The sequence below is a fragment of the Rhinoraja longicauda genome, chromosome 13 (genome assembly GCF_053455715.1).
Source record: "Rhinoraja longicauda isolate Sanriku21f chromosome 13, sRhiLon1.1, whole genome shotgun sequence".
Taxonomy (NCBI): domain Eukaryota; kingdom Metazoa; phylum Chordata; class Chondrichthyes; order Rajiformes; family Arhynchobatidae; genus Rhinoraja; species Rhinoraja longicauda.
The window spans coordinates 4608244-4635937 of record NC_135965.1 but is presented as its reverse complement, the minus strand read 5'-3'; the positions used below and the strand labels follow the sequence as shown (position 1 = coordinate 4635937).

Here is a 27694-nt window from a genome sequence, read left to right as displayed (position 1 = left end):
TTTTTCCCCTGAAAAGTTGCATTACGTGCCATATTATGAATTTTCATATAAAATTCTGAATTTTGGACATCAAAATTATGAATTTGTAAAATCCAATGTTGGGAGGTCTGGTTATGGTGCATATCAACCCACCTCAACAAGAACCTAGACCCATGATAATTTGCCTACTGCCGTCTTGGGTCAACGGAGGATGCAATCTCATTGGCTCACCACTCTGTACTGGACCATTTGGACCATAAAAGCACATACGTCAGTCTGCTCATGGACCACAGCTTGGTGTTCAACACCATCATCCCCTCCAAACTGGTTACCAAGCTCGGGGTCTATGCGCATGCATCTACTTCCTCAATCAAGCCGTCAACAAGCCCACAATCTGAATTGGCAGCAACATTTCCTCCTCAACCGCCATCAACACTGGGGCAGCTCGAGGCTGTGTACTCAGGCCCCTGTTCTACTCGCTCTATGCTCATGACTGTGTAGCCAGACACAGTTCCAACTTGATGATGAGATAAGAGTGTAGGAGGGAGATGGATTGACTGAACAAATTGTGCCAGAACAGCATAGACACAAAATGCTGGAGTAACTTGTCGGGACAGGCACCATTTCTAAAGAAAAGGAATGGGTGACGTTTTGGGGCGAGGCTCTTCTCCAGAACAGCAACCTTGCTCTCAACACCAGTAAAACCAAGGATCTGATTGTTGACTTGGACGAGGATCCACAAACCTGTCTTCATCAATGAGAGTCAATAACTTCAAATTCCTGAGTGTGCATATGTTTGAAGACCTGTTCTGGACCCAGCACATTGATGTAATCATAAAGAAAGCCCATCAATGCCTCTACTTCCTTAGATGATTGAGAAGATTCAGTATATCAACGAATAATCTCTTGAACTTTTACGTGTACAGTAGAGAGCATATTGACTGGTTGCATCACAGCCTAGTTCAGCAACTCGATCGTCCAGAATAGAAGAAGACTGCAAAAAGTGGTGTAAGCCACCCAGCCCATCACAGGTACTAACCTCCCCACCATTGAAGGGATCTACAGGAGTCCCTGCCTCAGAAGGGCAGCCAGTATCATCAGAAACCCACATCAGCCTGGCCACACTCTCATTCCAAATTTCAATGTTGGAATTTGCACTTATTTAATGTGGAAAGATGGTCAAGGTTTCTGACAAAAAATGTACAGCACCAAAGGAGGAGAAAATGGGGACGACTTGAATGTTATTTAGAATGACTGTAAAGAAGTTGGGAAGTTGGAAGATGCAGAATTAGAATCATAGAGCTTTTCACAGCTGGAATCTTGGTAGAATAAGGAATGTGTGATGCTTGAGATATTTTGGCAGCAATGCAGAATTGTCGAGTTGTAGAGCTGTAGAGGTTTTGAAGATAATAGAGTAAAATGACTGAAACCATTGTAATGGAAGGAAAGGGGCAAGGAGGGAAACATTTATATACCAAAACTCTCCAAACTGTTTGTTCCTGAACTACAGCCAAAACAGTACACGATAGTACGACAATTTTAGGCCCACCTTACTCACCATCGTCCATTTGGTGCTAATGGAAGAAGTTTCATTGAAATCGGTGTTATATTTTTTAAGTTATTCACATTTTAAAGTATAAATCTATCTCCTAGGGAGGGAGGGGGGTGGAGGGAGGGAGGGGGAGAGGAGGCAGGATAAGGGAGGGTGGAGGGGAAGGAGGGGAGGGGAAAGGGGAGGAGGGAAGGGGGGGGAGGAGAGGGTGCTGCAACAATGCAGGAGAGGTTAGGGGCCCAATGGTTCCACTTGGTCTAGTTTATGCTACAATTTAGGATACATGGTAGGAAGGGAATGTGAACAGTTGGGGCTGCAGAAATTGGATCAAGGAAGATATAATGTCTCAAGGTAACTTCCAAATTATGCAGGAAGGAACTGCAGATGCTGGTTTAAACTGAAGAAAGACACAAAATGCTGGAGTAACTCAGCGGGACAGGCAGTATCTCTGGAGCGAAGGAGTTGGTAACGTTTTGGGTCGAGTCCCTTTTTCAGACTCTCACGCTTTTTGTGTCTTCCAATTATGTTAACCACAATGGAAGTATGCTCATTCTAAAAATGTTGATATTTTAAATTAAAAGTTCCACTTTCTTTGGAAGGATTGTAATTGTGGATTTATTTTCTAAAATTTCCACAGGGAATGGTTCCATTTACTTTTGTCGGAACAAAGGAAAGCATTGGAAATGTGCAGGTTCTTTTGGAGTATCATATCTCTTACCTGAAGGTATTCACATTTGTCATCTTATGGTAGTGTTTCAGCTTCAATAAACCGTATGGGGGTAGGGTGGGGTGGGGGGAAGAGTTAGCAGTGGTTTATTATTCAAATATAGGAATAATAAACCACTCCCAAGTCACTCATTGAGCACTGCTATCCTTTCCCCAAACCTAGAATGCTGCATACAGTTTTGATCCTCTTATCTAAAAAAGCATATAGTAATATTAGGGGCAGTGCAAAGGAGAAACAAATGTGCTGATTCCTGGGATGCAAGGGTTGTCCCACCAAGGCACACTAAATAGTTTTGGCCTGTAATCCTTTGAGTTTAGAAGAATGAGGGTGATCTTTTCAAACATATGTGATTGATTCTAAGGGGGTTTGGTGGGGTTGATATTGAGATGTTTTCACTCGTGCTCGTGTACGTTCTCCCCGTGACCTGCGTGGGTTTTCTCCGAGATCTTTGGTTTCCTCCCACACTCCAAAGACGTACAGGTATGTAGGTTAATTGGCTGGGTAAATGTAAAAATTGTCCCTAGTGGGTGTAGGATAGTGTTAATGTACGGGGATCACTGGGCGGCACGGACTTGGAGGGCCGAAAAGGCCTGTTTCCGGCTGTAGATATATGATGATATGATATGATATGAAGAGGACATGACAACTAGAAAATGAGGTATTTCTTAAAAATAAGGCGCAAATCAATGTCCTGTTGGTGGTGGAAGCTGGATCATGGACAGTATTTAAAGTAGAGGTAGATAAATATTTGATAGATTTCTTTATTTTTGATGATTAGTCAGCCAAGAAGCAGATATGTTTAAGAAGGAACTGCAGATGCTGGTTTAAACTGACGATAGACACAAAGCTGGAGTAACTCAGTGGAATAGGCAGCATCTCTGGAGAGAAGGAATGGGTGATGTTTCAGGCCAAGACCCTTCTTCAGACTGGAGAAGTATTCTTTCAGTCAGACCTTCTTTCAGTCTGAAGGGTCTTGACCCAAAACATCACCCATTCCTTCTCTCCATAGATTCTACCTGAGATTCCCAATGAGTTACTCCAGCTTTTTGTGTCTATGCAGATATGTTTCGGCTATTAGGAAGACCGTTGGAAGCCATGTCTTTGAAATGTTAGGATAAGCCTTTCAGAAGTTCCCACTGCCTGAAAATGGTTTATGACAGTTTCCCTACCTTAAATGTAGGAAGGAACTGAAGATGCTGGTTTAAACCATAGACAGACACAAAAAGCTGGAGTAACTCAGCACGACAGGCAGCATCTCTGGAGAGAAGGAATGGGTGATGTTTCAGGTCGAGACCTGTCAGACTGAAGAAGTCTTCCTTTCAGTCAGACCTTTCAGTCTGAAGGAGGGTCTTGACCCAAAACGTCACCCATTCCTTCTCTCTAGAAGTGTTGCCTGTCCCGCTGAGTTACTCCAGCTTTTTTTGTCATATCTTTTGCTAACCTTAAGATCTCTTGTTAAAGATGACCTCATTAGAAATCTCTTAATATATGCTATTGATTATCCTCTTTAATGAATTGTTTGGTTTTCTTTGCCTCTTTATATATAGATTATATTTTCAATAGCATCAGATAAACCTCAATGAACACTTTCAAAATAGAACATAAGAACAAAGGTGCCTTTTGTGTTATTTAGAATGAAATAATGAGATATTGGGGTGTTTATTTGTCTTTTTTAATTGTGGTTTTGAGAGAGTTACTGCTGTTTTATTTGCTTTTAGCATACAGTGTTCTTAGAAACTGTTCTAATAATTGAAATTGACATTTTTCTGGTCACTTAAAATTGAAGTACAGCACAAAGAAAGTATTGATTGGGTGTGATCTGCATGAGAAAGTAGATCATCAAACACCAAGTGCAGGCCAATAATTTAAACACTTGATTGTTCTAACTTTTGCAGTAGATCTACTCTCCATCCCTTTAGTAGCACTATATAGTTGAACATCTTTTTAATTATAGTAATTTGGTATTAATCCAAAATTATTCTCTGTAGCTTTCAGGTATAATCTTAATTTGCTTTGTTCTGCATGTTTTAGGAAGTCGAACAGCTGAGAATGGACCGGTTGCTAATCGATGAGCAACTCCGGCAGATTGGTATGGGGTATAGGCCAGTGGCAAGTCGACCAGAGAAAGATAAAGGTTACATCACTGATGACAGCACTGCTTCCTCAATGCGTGGTGGCAGATCCTACCGTGGTCGTCGAGGGCCAAATTACACATCAGGTTATGGTAATTTAATTACATTTTAATACCAATTGATGCTAAGATACTTCAGACTATATATTTGTAGAATATTTTGGTTTTTTTTCCTTTTAACAGTCTCTAGAATTTATGTTTTTATACCTTTGGCTTGGGCTCTCTAGAACAAGGGCCATTTTCAAAATGGGAATTGATAGAAACATAGAAAATAGGTGCAGGAGTAGGCCATTCGGCCCTTCGAGCCTGCACCGCCATTCAATATGATCATGGCTGATCATCCAACTCAGTATCCCGTATGTGCCTTCTCTCCATACCCCCTGATCCCTTTAGCCACAAGGGCCACATCTAACTCCCTCTTAAATATAGCCAATGAACTGGCCTCAACTACCTTCTGTGGCAGAGGATTCCACAGATTCACCACTCTCTGTGTGAAAAAAAACTTTCTCATCTCAGTCCTAAAAGTTCCCCCTTATCCTTAAACTGTGACCCCTTGTTCTGGACTTCCCCAACTTCGGGAACATTCTTCCTGCATCTAGCCTGTCCAACCCCTTAAGAATTTTGTAAGTTTCTATAAGATCCCCCCTCAATCTTCTAAATTCCAGCGAGTACAAGCCGAGTCTATCCAGTCTTTCTTCATATGAAAGTCCTGCCATCCCAGGAATCAATCTGGTGAACCTTCTCTGTACTCCCTCTATGGCAAGAGAGGGCCCAACTCACGCACACCGGCCAACAATGTCCCAGCTACACTAGTCCCACTTGCCTGCGCTTGGTCCATATCCCTCCAAACCTGTCCTATCCATGTACCTGTCTAACTGTTTCTTAAACGATGGGATAGTCCCAGCCTCAACTACCTCTTCTGGCAGCTTCTTCCATACACCCACAATCCTTAGTGTGAAAAAGTTACCCCTCGGATTCCCATTAAATCTTTTCCCCTTCACCTTGAACCTAGGTCCTCTGGTCCTCGGTTTCCCCTACTCTGGGCAAAAGGCGGTGTATCTACCTGATCTATTCCTCTCATAATTTTGTATACCTCTAAGATCTTCCCTCATCCTCCTGCGCTCCATGGAATAGAGACCCAGCCTACTCAACCTCTCCCTATAGTTCACACCCTCTAGTCCTGGCAACATCCTCGTAAATCTTTTCTGAACCCTTTCAAGCTTGACAATATCTTTCCTATAACATGGTGCCCAGAACTGAACATAATATTCCAAATGCATCTCACCAACGTCTTATACAACTGCAACATGACCTCCCAACTTCTATACTCAATAGTCTTTTGAAGGCCAAAGTGCGAAAAGCCTTTTTGACCACCTTATTTACCTGTGACTCGACCTTCAAGGAACCATGCACCTGTACTCCTAGATCCCTCTGCTCTACAACACTGCCCAGAGGCCTACCATTTACTGTGTAGGTCCTGCCCTTGTTCGACGTCCCAAAATGCAACACCTCACACTTCTTCTCTGTATTAAATTCCATCAACCATTCATCCGCCCACCTGGCCAATCGATCCAGATCCTGCTGCAATCGTTCACAACCATCTTTACTCTCTGCAAAACCACTAACTTTTGTATCATCAGCAAACTTGCTAATCTTGCCATGTATGTTCTCATCCAAATCATTCCCCTGAGACACCACTAGTCACAGGCATCCAGTCTGAGAAGCAACCTTCCGCCATTACCTTCTGCTTCCTTCCATGGAGACAATTTGCTGTCCATTCAGCTATCTCTCCTTGGGTCCCATGCGATCTAACCTTCCAGAACAGCATACTTTGTCGATCGCTTTACTGAAGTCCATGTACACGACATCTATAGCTCTGCCCTCATCAACCTTTTTGGTCACGTCTTCAAAAAAATCAATCAGATTTGTGAGACACGACCTCCCACTTACAAAACCATGCTGACTGTACCTAATCAGCCCTTGCCCATCCAAATGCCTGTATATCCTACCCCTCAGAATACTCTCCAATAACTTACCAACTACAGATGTGAAGCTCATCAGCCTATAGTTCCCAGCATTTTCCCTGCAGCCCTTCTTGAGAAGAGGTACAACATTTGCCACCCTCCAGTCTTCCGGCACCTCTCCTGTATTTAAGAACAACTTGTAAATTTCAACCAGAACTGCCACAATTACCTCTCTTGTTTCCCACAATGTCCTCGGATATATCAGATCAGGCCCTGGAGATTTGTCTACCTTCAAACACGACAGTACCTTCAGTACTTCTTCGACAGTAACCCTGACTGCTCTCAAGACACTTCCAGTGACTGCTCCAATCTCCTCCGTTCTACTGTCTTTCTCCTCGGCAAATACAGAGGAGAAATACTCATTTAGGACCTTGCCCATCGCCTGTGGCTCCACACAGAGGTGACCGCTTTGATATTCTGAGAGGTCCCACTCTCTCTCTCGTTACCCTTTTTCCCCTTTATGTATTTATAAAAATATGTCCTAGCCCCTTTTTGCCCTTCTGATTTCCTTTTTTAGTTTACTCCTTAGTTCCCGAAACTCCTCCAGGGATGCACTTGATCCTAGCTGCCTATACCTGTCCCATGCATCCTGCTTGTTTTTGACTCACGTCTAATTTTCCCTCGTCAGCCAAGATCTATTGGAATTCTCCACAAACCTTGTGGAGGTGCAATCATAGAACAATATGGCACAAAGTCTACCCTTCGACCCAATTCGTCTATTCTGACCAAGATGCCCATCCTGGCTAGACTGATTGGCTCACTTTGGTCTATACCCCTATCAACTTTTCATGTATTTGTCCAAATGACTTTTAAACTTTGTAATTATACCTGCATCAACCACTTTTCTACTGTAGATGAACAAGCTGACAAATATTCATTAGAAATCTTACCCATTTCCTGTAGCTCCACACATAGATGACGGTGCTGATCTTTAAGAGTTTTCTCCCCAGCCATTTTTTTACTCTTAATATATCTGTATACCTCTTGGGATTTTCCATTTACCTTGCCTGCCAGATCTATCTCGTGCCCTCTTTTTGCCTCCCTGATTTCCCTCTCAATAATCCTACACATGTACACGTCGCAAGATACACTTGATTCCCAACAGCCTAAACCTGATATGTATGAAGAAACTGCAGATGCTGGTTTAAACCAAAGATGGACACGAAATGCTGGGACATCTCGACCCGAAAAATCACCCGTTCCTTCTCTTGAGGTGCTGCCTGACCCGCTGAGTTACTCCAGCATTTCGTGTCCATCTTCTGCCTAAACTGATATATATGCCTCTCCTTTTCTGTCCAGAGCTTCAATATCTTTCGTCAGCCAGAGTTCCCTAAACTTGCGAAGCTTGCCATTTAAGCTAACAGGAACCTGCTGTTCCTGAACTCTTGTTATCACACTTTTAAAAGCCTCCCGCTTTCCAGACATCTCTTTACCTGCAGTCAAACTCAGTTGACCTCTGCAAGTTCCGGCCTATTGCCTCCAAAATTAGCCTTGTGTCAACTTAGGTCTTCATTTTGTGGACCAGTTATATCTTTCTCCATAATTATTTTAAAAACTAAGAGAATTATGGTCACTAGTTCCAAAACGCTCCTCCATTAACACTTCAGTCACTTGTCCTACCCTGTTCGCTAAGAGGATGTCCAGTGTTGCGTCCTCTCTTCTAGTGCCTTCTATATACACTGATTACAGACGTTTCCGGTTGACTTCCTTCTTGATATTAATTATAGGGGAGGGGAAGAAGAAAACTGGGAAAGTGAGGGGCAGTACAGAGCGTGGTAGGTAATTGGGCAGCAGGAGGGGTGTGTTTTTCATAGACAGATGTTTGGAACAAAGGTCAACACCTACTGGATCTCCCAGTGTCTAACCATTTTAACTTCCCTTCCCCTTTCCACACTGACCTTTCTGTCCTGGCCACCTCCATTACTAGAGTGAGGCCACACGCAAACTGGAGGAACAGCACTTGGCTAGCTTATCTCCCAATGATATGACCATTCTCCAATTTTAGGTAACCTCTCACTAACCACCCCACTTTCCTTGTGCACACACCCCCCCCCCCCCACCCACCCCTTTTTTTCATCCTTCCGTTCCCTGTGCCTACCTGGACTCCCCCCTTTCCTCCCTCTAGCTTTACAGTCTACAACTTTTCAAACCTGTGTCACACCTTCTTTCTTTACTTACCTCTGGCCTTTGTTCCAATCATCTATTATCAACCCCCCCTCGCCATGTTGTCCTATTATCTGCCATGTTATGTCTGCTCCTCCCCTTTTCCAGCTTTCTTCTCCCCCTCCCCTACAATAAGTCTGAAGAAGGGTCTCGATCCGAAACATTACCCATCCATGTTCTCAAGCAATGTTGCCTGACTCGCTGAGTTAGTTCAGCACCTTGTGTCCATTTTGTGCATTAACCAGCATCTGCAGTTCCTTGTTCCAAAGATTAAACCACAGTTTTTCCTCATTCTTTGCCATACTGCTGGTTGTCCTGTCTACTAAACGTGTTCTCTGACTACAGTATATGCCCCCAACTTCTCATTTGTCATTTCTGCTCTGGGGCCCACTCGCTCAGCCAATCTAGCTTAAACCTTCTTGAGTAACACGAGCAAATTTGCTCACCGGGATATTAGTTCCCCTTCATTTCAGGTGCAACCTGTCTCTCTTACACAGGGTCCTCTCTGCCCCTGATTGGATCCCAATGTTCCAAGAATCTGTTTCCTTAACATCCTACATCAGCTCCTCAGCCACATATTCATCTGGCCTGCCCTTCTATTTCTGCCCTCAGTAGCATGTGGCACTGGGAGAAATCCCAAAATTACTGTCCTTGAGGTTCTGCTCTTTCCTAACTTTGTATTCACTCTGCATGAACTTATCCTTTTACCTATGTCATTGGTAGCAATGTGCACCACATCTGGCTGCTCACTCTTCCCTTTGAGAATGTTGTGCAACCAGGTCACTTAGTATTCAAGACCAAGATGAGTAGATCTTTAGATATGAAAGAAATTGACGAACGTGAAGTTCGTGTGGGAAAATGCCACTGGGGTATAAGATCCCAATGAATGACAGAACAGGTACAAGGGGCTAAGTGCTTCTTAAGAAATAATTGTTTGTGTGGCAAGTTATTAGAAATTTAGATAACATTAAATCTGCAAGTTTAAAATTGCCAATGAAGTCCACTTAGATGCCTCCTTATGGCAAAATAATTTTATTTTTAGGAGGAAGGAGCAGCAGGATGAATATTTCTGATCCACATATGAATAACTGGAACTTATGTTCTGATGAGAGATTAAACCAATAGGTCAGCACTAGGATGTGGAATCTCAAAGAGAGAGATAACCTGTTGACATATGAAGATTGGTGTTGGTTTGAATTTATGGCTCCAATTGTTAAGGGAAATGGATTTTGATTCTTGAAACACTGCTGCAGTGTTGGAGTGAGACACAACTTTTGGGTGGGGTTACAAACTATATCTTGGAGAATCTGATCATTAGATAAAGATTTTTAAAAAAAAAGGGTAATTGGAGTAGAAGGATCAGCTGATCGTCATATTACTTAAAAGGAAAGGTTAAGGTCATAAAGCAAGGTAGACACTTGCAAGATGCATGGAATTTTTGTAATAGTGGATCCGTGAAAATGTTAAAAAAAATTAAAATAGCATGTGGTTAAAACAAATCATTTTACATGAATGTATGTAACAAAATGATGAACATGTTGTCTAAAACAGCCTCGTCTTAACAAGAGTGGGGTTACATGCTGATCAGAGTGGGGAACTAAAATGGGTATCTGTCCTGGAAAGGAAAGAATGGGAAACTAGTATTGTTACCTTGGGAAAGGATGGCTTGAAGGAAATTATCAAGAGTGGAGATAAAAGAACAAAAAGCGTTGGTTAAATAGTTTATGCCCTTGAACTCCACCACGTTGTCCTTCAAAGCTGTGCTCCTGAAAGTTATTGAGATTGTTGGTCACCTCCAAGCAATAATTACCCTGGTAAAGCAGTTGAGGTGTGGATTACAGCAGTTCTTGCCAGCACCTGTGAACCTATTAATTAAGGTTGTGGAGTGAGGGTAGAGTTTTGAGATTTGGCCAATTGTATGTGCACCTTGTGGTTACTAGCTTCTTTATGTCTTGCATTTTTGCATTATTCATGGAACTGCTCCCTCTTTTAGCTTAGATAATCAAGTATAATTGTATGTTTTCCTCATTAGAAGCTTCAGAATCAATTTCAATGAGTTCCTGCAGGTGGTGCTAAAATGAGACTAACCTTTGACTGTCCATTTGTGCTGTATCTGCCCCTAGTTTAAATTTCCTTTGCTTTGTTCTTTGATGTTAAATAGTCTGTTCCGTGATTATGTTCAATGGAAGCTTGCTATTTCTTAAATTTTCTATCAGCATGTTTCTCTCTTACCTGCCTATTTTCTTAATCTCCTTCGTTCCTCTTAATCTACTTGCTCATCTGTAAATGGAACAGTTTGTTTAGTCTTTTTTCTCCCGCATTATTCCATTGTTACCTATTTTAGTTTGTTGTGGTATAGTCTTTTATGCATGTGTCATTGTTTCTACACGTTAAAATTTTCTTCCTTAAATGTTTTTCAGTCCTACATGTTTACCTAGCCCCTCAATCTTTTATTTAAAAATTGACTGATCCTATAATTCTTGTCTCTATGGTAAATGTAATGAGTTCAAGTTTTAAATTGTCACTGCCAAGAAATATGTTGCATCACCTAACAGTTTCTTGATTTCATGAAACTCCAATATTCTGATGGGAGTCGCATATTAAATCTATCACTTCATATTGCATGATGTGGCACAGATTTCATTAGGAGGTTAAGAAAATTGATTTATGGGCTATAGCTGGGTATCTTGACTGTGTCATTTTGATTCTTTCAGTAAAGGAGCCCTTAGATGCAATGGAATAATATCAGATTGGTGATTAGAATATAATCATTGAAAGCAAAGTTTACGGGAGTGGGAAATCTATTGGGCCATCCATCTGTTGTTCCAGGGATGATGTGTACAAACAGAAATTGGAACCAGGAACCTGAGAGCATCTCAGCTTGATGTTTAGTGATTTGGGTGGTAGGAAGGTGAAGTAAATTGTGAAATACAAGAGGTAGCTGATGCAGTTCAGTGTGATACAAGATCAAGAATAAAGTGAAATAAATATTAAATGGTAAAACTATTGAGTGAAGGAGCAAAGGCAGCTAATTGTATTGACCCACACCATTAAAAATAGCAATGCAAGCAAAAAATGTCATAAGGAAAATGAGGACTAAGGCTTTGTATCTAGTTCAGAATACAAAATCGAGGAGGTAATATTAAATCTGTACAACACGTAGATGTGTTCTTACCTGAAATATAAAAATGTATTGGAAAGATGTGGCGATTCATTGGAATGATTGGCTATTTCAAATAAAATCTTGACAAACAGACTTCTCTGCCAGAATAGAGAAAATTGAGTGTTAACCTATAGTTCTTTAAGATCCTACCATTTGTACTTATGGTTGGATTCCACTGTTCAACTTTGTGACAATGAGAATAAATTTCAGACAAAATAATTCAGAAAAAAACAATTGATTCTCTCAAAGTTTTATTGGATAACTGGGGCTAATTGTATGTGGATTATGGCTTCATTACATCAATGTGTATTTATTTGTTGCTCAGGTACAAACTCTGAATTATCAAATGCTTCGGAGACTGAATCTGAACGAAGAGATGAACTAAGTGACTGGTCACAGGCTGCTGAAGATGATCGGGATTCGAGACCACATCGTGATAGTCGAAGGCGGCCTGGAACAGGGAGAGGTCGGGGTGGCGGGCAATCCAGCAGAGGGCATGGGGGAGCACGTGGTGGCAACTCGTCAATTAGTTCAGGTATGATTTTTAAATAGTTACTTCAAAGTGGTAGAGTCAGAACATGATGCTTGATATTCCCTAGTTTTATTGCAACCATGACCTGTTTTAGGCAACACATAAATGACTATGTGATTATAGAGCATAATTAGTTCAGTTTGATGGAGAGAGGAAGTAGAGTTTTACTGCTTATTTTCAAATTGGGCCGAATGGCCTGTTTCCATGCTGTATTACTCTATGACTATATATTTTCAAAAGTTAGTCAGAATAATTGGAGACATGCTGAATTTCCTTGGCCTTCTAAGGAAGTAGAGGCGTCGGTTTGCTTTCTTGGCTATGGCATTAATGTGGTTGGACCAGGACAGATTGGTGATATCTACACCCAGGAACTTTGAAGCTCTCAACAAGTCCACTTCAGCACCATTGATGCAGCTTGGGACGTATTCCACCCTACTTCCTGAGGTTAATGACTAGTTCCTTCATTTTGACGGCATTGAGGGACAGGGGGTTGCCTTGCCACCATGCTACAAAAATTTCTTTCTCCTTCCTGGATTCCACCATGTCATTTTACCATAACCTTCATTGATCTAAGAAAAGCAAACTCAGTTTTCCAGTTTCTGTTCATAATGGTCTCGTCTGTGGTATAATTCCAGTAAATGACTGCTCTTTTCCCCTGAAGATCTTGTCATTCTTCCTAAAAATAAAGTGTTCATCATTGGGTATGATATTCGATCTGAGTCCAAGCAAGTGATTCTTGACAATAAGGACACAAGGTGATGGGGTAACTCAACAGGTCATGTTCTGGAGAACATGGATAGGTGACGTTTTGGTTGAGGGCCCTCTTCAGATATTGTTAGGGAGGGTGGGGAAAAGAAAGCTGGGAGAGAAGAGAGGCAGGACAAAGCATGGTAGATAATAGGTGAACATGGGCGAGGGGAGGGTTTTGATAGGCAGGTGGTTGGACAAAGATCAAAGATCAAAACAGGTGTGAGACAAAAAGGTTGAGTAGATGGGAATTGTGAAGCCAAAGGAAGAAATGAGCATGGAGAGGGAGGGGGGAAATAGGTGTGAGTCCAGGTGGGGCACAGGGGAGAGGGAAAGAAAGGTGTGATGTGGGGGAGAAAGGGGATGGAGAGGAGGAGGGATCTTTGAGATCACCTAAAATTGGAGAATTCAATGTATATACCGTTAGGTTGTAAACTACCCAAGTGAAATATGAGGCGCTGTTCCTCCAGTTTGCATGTGGCCGCTCTGGCAGTGGAGGAGGCCCAGGACAGAAAAGTAAGTTTGAGAAGGGGAGTTTAAATGGTTAGCAACCAGGAGATCCAGGTGGCCTTGGCAGACTGAGTGCAAATGTTTGGCGAAACGGTTATCGAGTCAATGGTTGGTCTCACTGATGTGCAGGAACCCTCAACAGGAACACTGGATGCAAAAGTTGAGGTTAGAGGAGGTGCATGTCAACCGTTATCTCTCCTGGAAGGACTGCTAGGGTCCCTGGATGGAGGGGGTATAAGCACAGGTATTACATCTCCTGCAGTTGCAGAGGAACGTACCTGGAGAGGGGGTGGTTTTGGTGGGAAGGGATGAGTGCACCAAGGAGGGAGCAGTTTTTACAGTGGCTGGGGATGGGAGGATGTGACTGGCGATGAGATTACGTTTGCAGTGACGAAAATGTCGGCGAATGATGTGTTGGGTGTAGCTGGTGGGGTGAAAGGTGAGGTCCATGGAAACTCTATACTTGTTCTCACAGGGGCGTGGGGGGGGGGAAGCAAGAACAGAACTGCAAGACACAGAGGAGACATGGGTGGGGGGTCCATCAAAGACAGCATGTGGAAATCATGTTTACTAAAGAAAGAGGACATCCTAGAATAGAAAGTCTCATCTTGGGAGCAGATGTGGCGGAGACAGTTGTTGAGAGTATGGAATATCATCTTTGCAAGACTGGTTAGAGGAAGTTAGTCCAGTTAACTGGGAGTTGGTAGATTTGTAGTAGACGTCATTCGATAGTCTGTCCCTTGTGATGGAGACCGAGAGATCAAGAAAGGGGAGTGATGTGTCAGAGATAGTCCAGGTGAATTTGAGGACAGGGTGGAAATTAGTGCTGAAGTTTATTAAATCAACGTGTTCTTCACGGGTGCAGGAGGCAGCCCCGATGCAGTCATCGATGTAGCGTAGAACGAATACTGGATGGTTGGTGCCAGTGTGTACCCAGAACAAGCACTGTTCGTCTTAATCAATAAATGGCAGGTATAGCTGTGGGTCATGCGAGGGACCACGGCTTCACTGTTAACTTGGAGAAAGTGAGAGGATTCAAACATTCTCTGTGTACTAGGTAAAGAGATCTCAATTATACACAGCGTAGGAAAAAAAACTGCAGATGCTGGTATAAATCGAAGGTAGTCAAAAAGTGCTGGAGTAACTCAGCGGGTCAGGCAGCATCTCTGGAGAGAAGGAATGGGTTACGTTTCGGGTCATTCCTTCTCTCCAGAGATACTGCCTTGCCCGCTGAGTTACTCCAGCATATTTTGTCCACCTTCAATTATACACTTGTTTCACATGATGCTCTCTTTCATTAAAGTGTAAATTGTCTTAGTGGATTACAGGATTATGGTTTGATGGTGTATATTATAAGGTGCTATTTGGAACTGTGGTCTCTTGGGTGTGCCATTTGCACAGGTTTCACTGTGCCTAGTTGCTTTTACTCTCCCAAAACAAGTGTAGTGAATCAAATATTTGAGTCATTTTATTGATAACTAGACCAAGTGAATCTGTTGGGCCCAAACCTCTCCTGCATTGGTGCAGCCCCTTCCCCCCACTCCCCCACTCTCCCTCTTCCCCACCCCCCACTCCATCTCCCACACTCCCCCTTACCCCCCCACTCCATCTCTCTCACTCCCCCTTCCCCCCCACCTCAATCTCCCCCCCCTCCTTCGGAGATAGATTTAAACATTAAAATATGAATAACTTTAAAAATATAACACCGATTTCAATGAAACCTCTTCCATTAGCACCAAAGGGAGTAAGGTGGGCCTAAAATTGTCACGCAACCGTGTACCATTTTGGCTGTAGTTCAGGAACAAACAAACAAACGAGTTTTAGTATATAAATGATGATCCTGCTCTAGTTTTTTAACATGTAGTATATATATGTTCCCAATAACTTGCTTGAACTTGTGCACAATTAAATTGTAAATCACCTGCTGATGACTACTTCAGACACTAAAGAAATAGGAATATTATGTACATTTAGATATTTGAAAATAGACTTTTAATAATATTTATTTTTCACTCAGTGTTCAAGGATCCAGATAGCAATCCTTACAGTTTGCTAGATAATGCTGATAACACAGAAACAGACCAAACAGCAGACACTGATGGAAGTGAATCTCACAGCAGCTCAACCCGTCGCAGGAGATCACGCAGACGAAGAACTGACGATGATGCTACTATGATTGATGGAATGACAGAATCAGACAGTGCTTCAGTTAATGAAAATGGTATAGGTATGTAAATGCCCAACATTGCTTGAAAGATTATTTGCCCAGTTCGTATTTACAGGCTGGCCTAGGTTACGTACACCTGACTTATGGACATCCCTACTTATGTGTGATCTCCCATAATATTTTGAATTCAAAAGTCTATATACATAATGGTCATTCCTATAAATGGCAGAACTAGTTTCTCTCTCCATTTGTTGTAATTGTTCTCGTCAATCTTGTGTGAGATTGATGCCATTTATTACATTGCTGTGGAGGTATGGTTCCCAATATTGAGTGACTTTTGTGTATTTTCTGACTTGCAGACAAAATCGACTTTTAGATGTCTGTTAAAGCAGAACCTATTCGTTAACTGGGGACGGCCTGTAACTAGAATTAACTCCATGCATAGGACTGCTATAGTAAATAAAACATTAAAGAGAAAGCCTCCCTCACCCTTTACATTTGCAGATGATAATGAGAGGAAACCCCAGCGGCGTAATCGCAGCCGCAGGCGTCGTTTACGTGGTCAAATTGAAAGCTCTCTGAGCAGAGACAACCAGCCAGGTAACGCCCATAACAAGCATGCTAGGGTGTTTAGAGTATTAACATTTTTAAATTTGTGTCACTGTTGCACATTATCTAATTAATTAAATTTAAACAGCATGTCTCCATGGGCCTGCTGCTTGTAAATGATAAAGTTGCTTTGACAGTCTTCACAGATTTGAATTTTTTAAAGTTACAATGTTGAAGAAATGGCAATTTAAAAACGTAGTCATGCACTTGATATCTCAGTGCAATAGTGTATATTGATGAAAGATTTCTAGGATTTTAAAATTAAAATAGCCATCCAGCATGCAGATTAGCTTTCAGTTTCATCATGCCAACCTTTTTTGCTAATGGAATTGACCATTACATTTTTTTTCAAATATATAATTTTTTGGGATCCGGGCACTTGCTGGTGAGCTCAGCATATACTGTCTCCCACTAATTGTCCTAGAGGTGATAAATGTATATTAATGAGGTACCTGCTGCTGAGCAGCATGTTAGACCATTTAGGAGTCTGGAGTTATACATTGACCAGATTGATTGGGTTTGGATGGCAGATTTCCTCCTGCTCAGGCAACAGGTGAACCAAATTTTGATGTTAGTTTTGGTATTAACTAAGTATTCTTTCCAAGTTCCACGTTATTAACTAAATTTAATTTCCCTGTTGGGATTTCAACTTGGTCTCTGGACTGTTAGTGTCTTATCGCTGGAATATTAATCATGTACTTGAACCATTGCGCCACCTTTGAACGCAGACAGAAGTAAGTTATGTGGTCTAATTCTTGATTCGTACATGATCTACAGTATGAAATGGAAATGATACTGGTAGGTGCATTATGTCCGTGCCAGCTATCTAAATGGTAGCGCTAATCTTCTCTTGACCCATAAACTAAACCTTTCCACTTTAGTAGACTGACATCTGATTGAACACCTTTTCTGTTTACTTTTATCAAATGTTTTAAGCACCAATGTTAGAATTTTCTTTGCTCTTCTCTGTTCAAAGAATAATTTAGGTTTTTCTAGTATCTGTGCAAGATTTGTCCCTCGCCTCCGATATTCTGAACAATCACCTCTGAAACCTCTTCAGTCTAAAAATCAGTCCTAAATCTTGGTGCCCAGAATTACAAGATTTAGCTTAAGGTCTTTTTGTATAAGTTCCTTTTTTATGCCCTTTGCACAAAAGCATTCCATGTGTTTTTTTCTAGATTTGTGTTTGTGAACACTCATTTGTGAACCCAACTTAGTTTATACTAAATGGTACAACTCTGACTTCCCTCTTTCTTTCAAATATGAATCATGTTGCCATTTGAGTGTCCTAATTACTAATGCTGTTCTCATTAAACTCCTCTCTGTTTATTATGCAGTAATTTATAAGATAATTTAATTGTAATATTGCTGTTCTTTGAGCTACTAAATGTAATTGGTAATTTTTCAGTGTTTTTTTATTCTAACACTGGGATTTTGCGCTTGCATGGGCCCCAGCTGTGCCTGCCTTTTTTGTTGGTTACATTGTTTCAAATGTACACTGGCACCAACCCGCAACTCTTTTTTTTGTTGCTACATCGAGGCTGCCTCCCTCATCCGTGCACAACTTTACCACAACTTTACCCTGCATTCAAACTCACTTTGACCTCTCTGACACCTCATTACTGCTCTCTGTCTCCATCACAGGGGACAAACTATTGACTGATGTAGAAACATAGAAAATAGGTGCAGGAGGAGGCCATTCAGCCCTTTGAGCCAGCACCGCCATTCATTGTGATCATGGCTGATCGTCCCCAATCAATAACCCGTGCCTGCCTTCTCCCCATATCCCTTGATTCCACTAGCCCCTAGAGCTCAATCTAACTCTCTCTTAAATCCATCCTCTGGCAAAGAATTCCACAAATTCACAACTCTCTGGGTGAAAAAGTTTTTTCTCACCTCAGTTTTAAATGACCTCCCCTTTATTCTTAAATGTCCTCCCCTTTATTCTAAGACTTTGAACCCTGGTTCAGGACTTGCCCAACATTGGGAACATTTTTCCTGCATCTAGCTTGTCCAGTCCTTTTATAACTTTATATATTTCTATAAGATCCCTTCTCATCCTTCTAAACTCCGGAGAATACAAGCCTAGTCTTTTCAATCTTTCCTCATATGTCAGCCCCGCCATCCCAGGGATCAATCTCGTGAACCCGAAACGCCACCCATTCCTTCTCTCCAGAAATGCTGGCTGAGTTACTCCAGCTTTTTGTGTCTATCTTCGGTTTAAACCAGCATCTGCAGTTCTTTCCAACACATTTGGTCTGACGAAGGATCTCGATTTGAACCATTCATGCTCTCCAGAGATGCTGCCTGACTCATTGAGTTACTCCATTTTGTGTCTTGCTTTATAAACTAGTATCTGCATTTCCTTGTATTTGGAATTTTGCAGTTGTAAGTTTGTTACAGTTTGTATAATTCTGTTGAATGGTGAAATTAAATTACCTACAAGTACTTTGCTTACAACATTAATATCTATTTTGAATTCTACAAGGTCAGAATATAGCCAAAATTCAATGGATTAAGCTATGTTGGTGACCCTATCAAATGAATTGGGCGTATTAGATGCTCCAGACATGGCTGGCTTAAAGCGGAAGGACCCGGTGAAATATGGTTTCTTCTATCCTTTTTACCCAGAATATTTGATCAGTTGCAAGCCCTCTGGTAAATTTATGTCAGATACCCCCAGGTTTATGCACTGCCATGTACAGGTGCAGAAGTTATAATGTAATTAAATAAAAGCTAGAGTAGAATATTATTTTTTATGCACTGCACTTCACAAAAGATGTATTGATCTTTGGTGGATGTACGGTATTGATTTTGTCAACAATATTGCACCCCTCCCAACCCTTCTGAATTTGGCGGAAAGTTTCCGTTTTCTTATTTCATTTCCGCCATTCCGATTTCGCCTCACATTTTTCCGCAAAACAGTCGGTAATTGCCATTTGTCAATTCGGTCGCTAGGGGTTCAACGAAAAATCCCCCTGCCCTAGAAGTCTCCCCGAAAATGTGGCATCTAGGCTGGGCAAGGCAGCCAATCCCGACCTCATCGGGACTTCCATGGCCGATCGGTGGGTTGAATTTGCAACCTGTGGCCGCCGGGGCACTGGAACTAGCCCAGTTGGAGCCAGCACATCTATCCCCATAGCCGACTTTCTTGGCCAGCTGGATAAACCAGCAAAGTTCTGGAAGCAAGAGTGCCAGAAAATCAGTGGTGGAACTGTAATGAGTAAATGTTAAATTTAAGTGCAAGTTTATATATAACTATATTAATTAATTAAGATGGGGTTAAAATATAAAACAGCAGAAAAGCCAATTAGCGGCTTTTTGGACTGATTATCAATTAATGTGCAAATTTACTTCAAGTACTTCCGTATGCTTAGTCGAGTCGCATATATCAACTCTTTCTTCATAACTTAGTCATACATTTTATGACCATTGTTCTTTTATTCAATACCAAGAGAATTGGGATGTGTAAGGAAAAAGCAAAATAGAAAAATCAAAACAAAACAATTTTTTCTTTGTTTTGCAACAAGTTCAATAGCCTTTCTATCAATAGCAAAATATACTCATGATGGATACACAGTCTGAAGAAGGGTCTCGACCCGAAACGTCTCCCATTCCTTCTCTCCCGAGATGCTGCCTGACCTGCTGAGTTACTCCAGCATTTTGTGAATACTCATGATGGGCCGGACATTGTACATGTAATCCAAGAACTACAGACTGTTGGAAATAATAGTCGTTTTTCACACATGAATGTAGGGCAACGCGTATGCGCATTTGGCGTGCATACATTTTATGCTGAAAAGTTGCACAACGCGCCATATTATCAATTTTGATTTAAAATTCTAAATTTTGGACATCAAAATTATGAATTTGTAAAATCAAATGTTGGGAGGTCTGATATTGGAGTTTGAATGACATTTCTGTTTACTTTCACATAGATGGTTGAGGGTGATCTAAGATATTTAAAGTTAGAGCAGGATTGGAGAATGCACTTTTTATCGTGGAATATAGAAGCAGGCCACTTAGAGTGGTAAGAAATCCTAGCGAATTAGAAAAAATCTCAAATGTAACAGTTAAATATTCAAAGACTGCATAATGGATGAATTACATTTTAGGGTACCGGGCAATATTGTTAAAAGGTGAGTAGACAGTTGAGGTACAAATTGTAAATGAAAAGTAGAACAAGTGGAGAGGTTGTAATTACACATGTAAGTTTTAATTACTTATTTATTAAGAATAAATGTAAGATCTTTCTGATGCCTTTATTAACTCAGGTGACTGTTTTCTCTCAGATGATTGTCAGTCTTGCTGGTAAGAGTTGGTAGGAATAAGGGCTTAAGGGATAAGAATAGTTTTGATAACAATTTTAAAAGGCTTGAAATTGTTTGCAAGAAAATACCTGTATCATCTGACTCTGGATGGGCAATTATTCGCCACACTTTCGCCATGATCTAAACTGCTATTGAATGGCATCCAAAAGAGCTATATGAATTACTGGAAGTATCTGCCATATACAGTGCCCTTCATAATGTTTGGGACAAAGACCCATCATTTATTTATTTGCCTCTGTACTCGGCAATTTGTAGTTTGTAATAGAAAAAATCACGTGGTTAAAGTGCACATTGTCAGATTTTAGTAAAGGGCATTTTTATACATTTTGGTTTCACCATGTAGAAATACAGCTGTGTTTATACCTAGTCCCCCCCATTTCAGGGCACCATAATGTTTGGGACACATGGCTTCACAGGTGTTTGTAATTGCTCAGGTGTGTTTAAATGCCTCCTTAATGCAGGCAAAAGAGAGCTCTCAGCACCTAGTCTTTCCTCCAGTCTTTCTATCATGCATGGAAACTTTTATTGCTGTTAATCAACATGAGGACCAAAGTTGTGCCAATGAAAATCAAAGAAGCCATTGTGAGACTGAGAAACAAGAATAAAACTGTTAGAGACATCACCCAAACCTTAGGCTTACCAAAATCAACTGTTTGAAACATCATTATGAAGAAAGAGAGCATTGGTGAGCTTACTAATCGCAAAGGGACTGGCAGGCCAAGGAAGACCTCCACTGCTGACGACAGAAGAATTCTCTATAATTTAAAAAATAAAACCCCAAACACCTGTCCAACAGATCAGAAACGCTCTTCAGGAGTCAGGTGTGGATTTGTCAATGACCACTGTCCGCAGAAGACTTCATGAACAGAAATACAGAGGCTACACTGCAAGATGCAAACCACTGGTTGGCTGCAAAAATAGGATGGCCAGTTTGCCAAGAAGTACTTAAAAGAGCAACCACAGTTCTGGAAAAAGGTCTTGTGGACAGATGAGACGATTAACTTATATCAGCGTGATGGCAAGAGCAAGGTATGGAGGAGAGAAGGAACAAACAAATTCCTCAGAACTCATTGGCTGGCAGTTCATTCTACAGGTTCTTTTCACATGCCCCTCCTACCATCCAGCAATTGTTTTGAATGTGTACTAGCTGGAAGTCACATCCATATACGGGTGTTGAATAATAATATATTCCTTTATTCGTCCCACACCGAGGAAGCCTTTGTAAAGCATTTGTTTCCTTGTCTTGCAGTGCAAATATTTAGGATTTACCTCTTCCTTAACTAACTGCATACCTTTATCACCTCTTATTTACCATCTATTCAGGCTGAAAACTTGAGTCCTTCATTCTTTTCTCATCTTTAACAGTCAGAAATAGCTTTGTGGCTCTTCACTGTACTGACTCCAGCAATTGAATGTTTCTCCCGTGGGATGGGATTAGATATTCAAAGTGTAGTTTGCCCAGAACAAGCGTATAGTTTATTACTGACTTTCTGGCTTTATAGTTCACATCATTGCCTTTGATTGTGCCTATCTACAAAGTATAAGAGTCGTATATTCTTGCCCTATGCAGTACTTGTCTGCATTATACTTCATCTGTTGTTTCTTGCGCTTCCATATATAAATGTTGGTGTGGGTTGGATTTCTGCCAGAATCGATGAGTTATTTCCCAGAATTGGTGTAGACATGTAATGGGCTGCTCGAGGAAATGGTAAAAACAGGCACAATTATAATGTGTAAAAGTCATTCAGCCAAGTACATGAATATGAAAGATTTAGAGGGATTTAGAAATAATGCAGGCAAATACCACTAGCTCAGGTTGACTTGGACTAGTTGGGCTGATCAGCCTATTTCTGTGCTCTGACTATTTTGAGGGCCCTCTTGGAGTTACTAAATTGTGAATATTTCTTTGATTATTCACATTTTACTCGAGTTTAACACTTTCAAAAAAATCCTGCAAATGCATGTGTTTGTAGTGATTCATGATTGTGTCTCAGAAATAAATTTGAAATGTTAGTGTATTCTTTTCAAAATTATTTTGATTACATTTACTTAGATGAGTTTTACAGATTTAAATAATTTATAAGAAATTGATAGGATTGGTATTTTCCAAGTGAGTCAACTTTAAGCTTTATCTGCTTGGTAAAAATTATGTTGCTAAGTAGTAGATTCAGCTCCATCTGTGATGCAAGATGTACATAATTCAAAATCATAAATAGCATGAACACTGCGCACAATCAGCTAATTATTATTTCTTTTGGTTGCAATGCCATGTTTTTTAGTGCTGAATAGTATACCAAATGAAATAACCCGTGTTATTAATTAGTGCCCTGACTCAAAGACATTGGTGGAGAGGGAAACAGCTGAAATACAAAGCTGAAGACCTTTAAGGAAAAAATGTTTTGTTTGCACATATGAAAAATACTTATGTCTACAGAAATATTCTACAAAACACGTGTAAATTATCAATAAATTTCATGATTGGACAATGTCATTTTGAGTAAAAAATTACTGTTGCCTTTTTCCAGCCTTGACATTAACTTTGTTATTGAAAAGATTTGTCTGTTATTGTCTTAAGTCTCTGAAAAAGCTAAATTGAAGCAAAATTGGCCAATTTGGGGGGTATCATTGAAGAGCGAGAATAGAAAATAGAAACTATGAACATATTTTGACTATGGCAAATAATTGCACGATAACACGTGTGTGTGTGCGTGAGAGGGGGGTGGAATACAGAGTCTTGGGATTAAAATGGAAAGTGGGATTATCATGGGAAAATGGTAGATAAAAACAGCCTGCTTCTTTACTACAGTAATCCTACCCAAGTTGCTTTTGATTCAGTGATTCTTTCCAGGCAGACATGACCATGATTGACCACCTATAGAAAGTATTGTTAACTGATTTAAATGTTGTTTGGTATGCTCAAGGACAGATTCTTCAGATGAATTGTATCTAAACTGTCAAAGTAGTTTTAATCTTCTATTATTGTTTTCTGTACAAAAGAACTACTGTGACTAAAGTGATTTTCAATTTGTCACTCAAACTCTCATTAAACTTGGGTGACTTAGGTCTGGAAAATAGCTTGATTAATGTTGATAATTGTTCACTTATTAGACAGTTGCTTGTACTCTGATTTATAGGTTAGATAAATGGTGGTACTGGATTTAAACAAAAGAGCTACATTTGAAAAGTAAATTAGAAAAATGCATGTTGTGGTCATGGCGGGTAAACACTGTTTTTTTTTTGTCTTTCCCAGTTTGATTTAACTTTACATATATTTGCAACTGTCAGTATTACATAACATTCTAGAATATCTTTCTTAGACTAAATATTGTTTGATTAAAATGATTGTCAGAAAATAAAAGTTAATTCATACAAAACCATTTTAGGGGCATACCGAATGAGTTGCAAAAAGCTTTTTTTGTTTGTTTTTCATGGCAGTAACTGTAGCTGATTATATATCTCGGGCAGAATCTCAGAGTCGACAAAGAACCCAGCCGAAAGAGAACCTTGCAGCCAGCAAAAAAGCAATTACCTTGGTAAGAACTCGAGCAACGGAATTGGGATGGTCTGATTGTTTCTCACATGAATGTAATTATTCTATGTACATGCACTGAAAATCTAATAAGAGAAAAATAGCCATGTGAATGTTGACAGTTTGCCTGTCGATATTCTGCCGTGAATGAAACTTCTCCCCTTTCAATCGCTTGGATGTTGTCACATCTTAGTATCAAACATTCCAAAGTGAGGTATTCCTTGGTTACAGGAACTGAAGTTTCATCTGTCCAAGCAAGGCTGTTTTAACTCTCCTCTGAAGATTACCTCTTATTCCAAATCAGAAAATCACAAGACGAATGAAAGTTATTTGACCACTTGCCTCCTCCACTCCTTCCTATTTATGGAAGTGTTATTCTGCCTATTAATTTTGTGTGTTTTACTAGTTTTTCTCCCATTGTTGTGTTTTCATGTAACATTTTAGATTAACTAATTTTCATGTGCCAGGATTTATGGCCATTTCTCTTATTAACTTGCTTCCATAACTTCTATTGGTATATTGTAACTTCTCCGTTAAAAGTTGCATTACCTGGCTCTCAATAACTCGCCATTGGTCCATATGGCATCCAATTACTGCCTCGTGCCACAGATCTGAACTTAAACACTTCACTCACTTTCCACCTCCATGTTGTCTCCTACAACATTTTTTGAATCACTTGTTTTTAACCCCTTGTCTGAAGTTTTATAGGAACCATACTATTTGCATCTTCTAACTTGTTGCTGTGCACTCTGGCCTCTGATAGTTTAATATGCAATCTTCACGCCTTCTCTTATGATCCAGTTTCATAGCTGCCCTTCCTACAGTTGCAGCAGTAGCATTGTCTCCTTCCCCAAGTTGTCATCTCTGGTCAATCAAATCTTACTTTTGTCCCTCTCATTTATAATCCATGTGCTGTCCTTATTTACGTTATTTACAAATGGTGGTAATGAAATATACCTAAGAACTTCAGTGATTGGCTAGTTTGAAGCATAAATCCAGCACTGACCAGATCAGCAGCTTGTGTTTGTACTATAGAGGACATAATCTGTAATCTTTGTGGAATTTTCAGATTTGTGTGTAAAATATGCATTTTCTGTAGCAATTTTAATATGCCCCTTCTGCAGGTACAAGATGATGTGATTGATGAACTCTGCCCAGCTGTCAAGACCATGAATGGGACAAACAATATTTCTGATGAAGCCTCTGCACATGAGGTTTCTAATTCTAATGAAAGCCAACAAAGAGATCACCAAGGAAATGGAACTGAAGTTGTGATGAATGGTGTTTCTTAAAATTTTTCCATCATTATCCATTTCTATTAAGTTACATTTTCTATTAGTGCTTGTAAAAACTTGCCAAAGATAGAGGAAGGACTGCCAGACTTTACGGCGCACTTTTTTCTAGTTCCTCCGTACTGGAATGGAGATGGGGAGGTTTCTTGAATAAAACACTTGTATGCATTTGTTTTTCACCTAGTTAAGTTCTCAATACATTATCAGATGTTGTGCCTTCAGACAGTAGATGCAAAATTAAGAGCTAGCCGGTTGTAGGAATATGTTGTAAAACGTATAAAGAAATTTCAGATCATTCTGGAGATGGAGATCACTGACATTTACTGTAATATGTTATGGAGTAAAGCATTGGCTGCTTTTTGTCAAGTTCTCCGATATGCAACCACTTTTTCATTGAATAAGATAGAAAAATGCAATTTCAAAATTTTGCACTGAATTGTAAATTTAACATTAGGGATGCTAGGTGATACTAGTCTGGGAACTAGTCAATTTTACTAAATCTCTGTAGGTTTTTTTAATGCTGTATGTAGAGAAAATTGCAGACCACTGGAGAATACTTGTTTGCATCTATATATCTGCAGGGACAATGGGATGTTGTTGGCAGTGACTATTTTACAAGGGGCTTGTTTGGTTTATTTATTAACTGTACAGTATTTAAAAATCAAGCAATGCTTTAAATATTACACTAAACTGGTTGTAGATGTCATTGCCAAAATAATCCAACTACTGTAAGATTAAGTTCCAGAGAAACAATTTTCCATGTAAACAACATTGGTTAGAATCCTTAGAGTTTTTTTGTTCGGTTGGTTGATGTGCAATATGTTTTGTATGCAGATAGTTGATGAATAAAGTTTGATCTTCCATCTTCTGACAAATATGCAAACAAATGTTTTCTCTAGGCTTAAAATGTTTTTGTTTTCTGTATTGTATAAATATCCTACATTTATTCTACATTATACTAAGTGATTTCTCTTCAACATAACTTTTAGAAGCAATTGGTATGCTTTCCTCCAGAACAATTTCAGACTCTTCCCAATGTGTGACACATTGAGTCACACAATATTGAGCTTGGTACTCTGAATTAACTAGAGAGTAACATAACTATAAGAGGGACACCAATACATCTTTTTGATCTTGCTACTGAAAATCTTCTTAGGATAGTATTATTCTTAGGATAGTCACATTATTCTAAACTCAATTTTATGATAAACCACAAAAAGTTAAGAAATATTTAGCAGTTGATGCATATGTTGATCCTAATGGGCCAAACAAATTAAAATGCATAAACTCATTTTATCCTTACTTGTTTGAGAAAGAAACTTCCTTGCATCTTCCCATTGATTACTTGTGACATACCCACACTTTTTTGGCTATCAAAATAAAATATGCATACTATAATACTGGGTTTTGCTAGATATTTCTCTAGTTCAACATCTATCATTCCACGTGGGTAGGCAATTATAATCTGTAATGTACTCTTAACCAACTTCTATAAAGGATTCATTTTGTGTTTTGATCAAAGAAACTTTTCACTGGTTACACTTACTGCTTTGATTCTGCGTGACTTTATGCCATTTCTCATTGACAATTATGCAGTCTATAAGTCTCACCAACTTACTAAACAGTAAGTTGACATTTGTTTATATTGTGTTAAAAGTGCTACGTCTATTGGATATATATAATTGCACTCACAGATCTCTAACAAATCTATCTGATTTCAAATGCACTGCTTTAGAATGAGATGATGAGAAATTTTAAAACATCAAACAACTATTCACTAATTGAACATTTTGGTCAAGGCACCAGATGCTTGATATGAATAGTTTGGCTTGTAAAAATGTGAGGGCTTTGTCATCTGGTTGGAGGATAGTTTTATCTTTACCATATTCAAAGAATCTGACAAAAAAATGATTGACCTTTATTACCAAGTATCCATGGTGTAATATAATTAGTTCTGAATTTGTCATGTCATAAATGGATTTGCATCACTTTTATCTACGTCACTGATCAAATTAAAATTATAGGTTATGTAATCTTTTGAACTTTTGAGAATCATTCTGATTGAATATTGCTCTTTGTCGGGTATCAATAACAGCCTCTCTCTCTAGCTAATGTGTTAACAGGTTACCTTAAACTGTCCACCAGGTTTTCTGTTTTAATACATAGAAAAATGAATCGGTCTGATGTAGGGACAGTGTTGTGTTCTAGGCTGAAACTCTCATGCAAAAAAAAATCTCT

General features: G+C 39.8%; 1 protein-coding gene across 3 annotated transcripts in view; it reads left to right on the top strand.

Moving 5' to 3' along the window:
• The window catches only part of fxr1 (FMR1 autosomal homolog 1), a 57297-nt gene extending 29725 nt beyond the window's left edge, over window positions 1-27572 (top strand). The window contains exons 11-17 of one of the 3 annotated variants that reach the window (XM_078410215.1): window positions 2169-2255; window positions 4290-4476; window positions 12065-12274; window positions 15546-15755; window positions 16200-16295; window positions 24071-24168; window positions 25289-27572. In XM_078410215.1, coding sequence (XP_078266341.1) covers window positions 2169-2255; window positions 4290-4476; window positions 12065-12274; window positions 15546-15755; window positions 16200-16295; window positions 24071-24168; window positions 25289-25456 — 1056 coding nt within the window. In that variant the 3' untranslated portion in view covers window positions 25457-27572. Of the gene's footprint in view, window positions 1-2168; window positions 2256-4289; window positions 4483-12064; window positions 12275-15545; window positions 15756-16199; window positions 16296-24070; window positions 24169-25288 lie in introns of all 3 variants that reach the window. The other 2 variants (XM_078410214.1, XM_078410216.1) reach the window with 2 other exon arrangements.
• The last annotated feature ends 122 nt before the right edge of the window (window positions 27573-27694 follow it).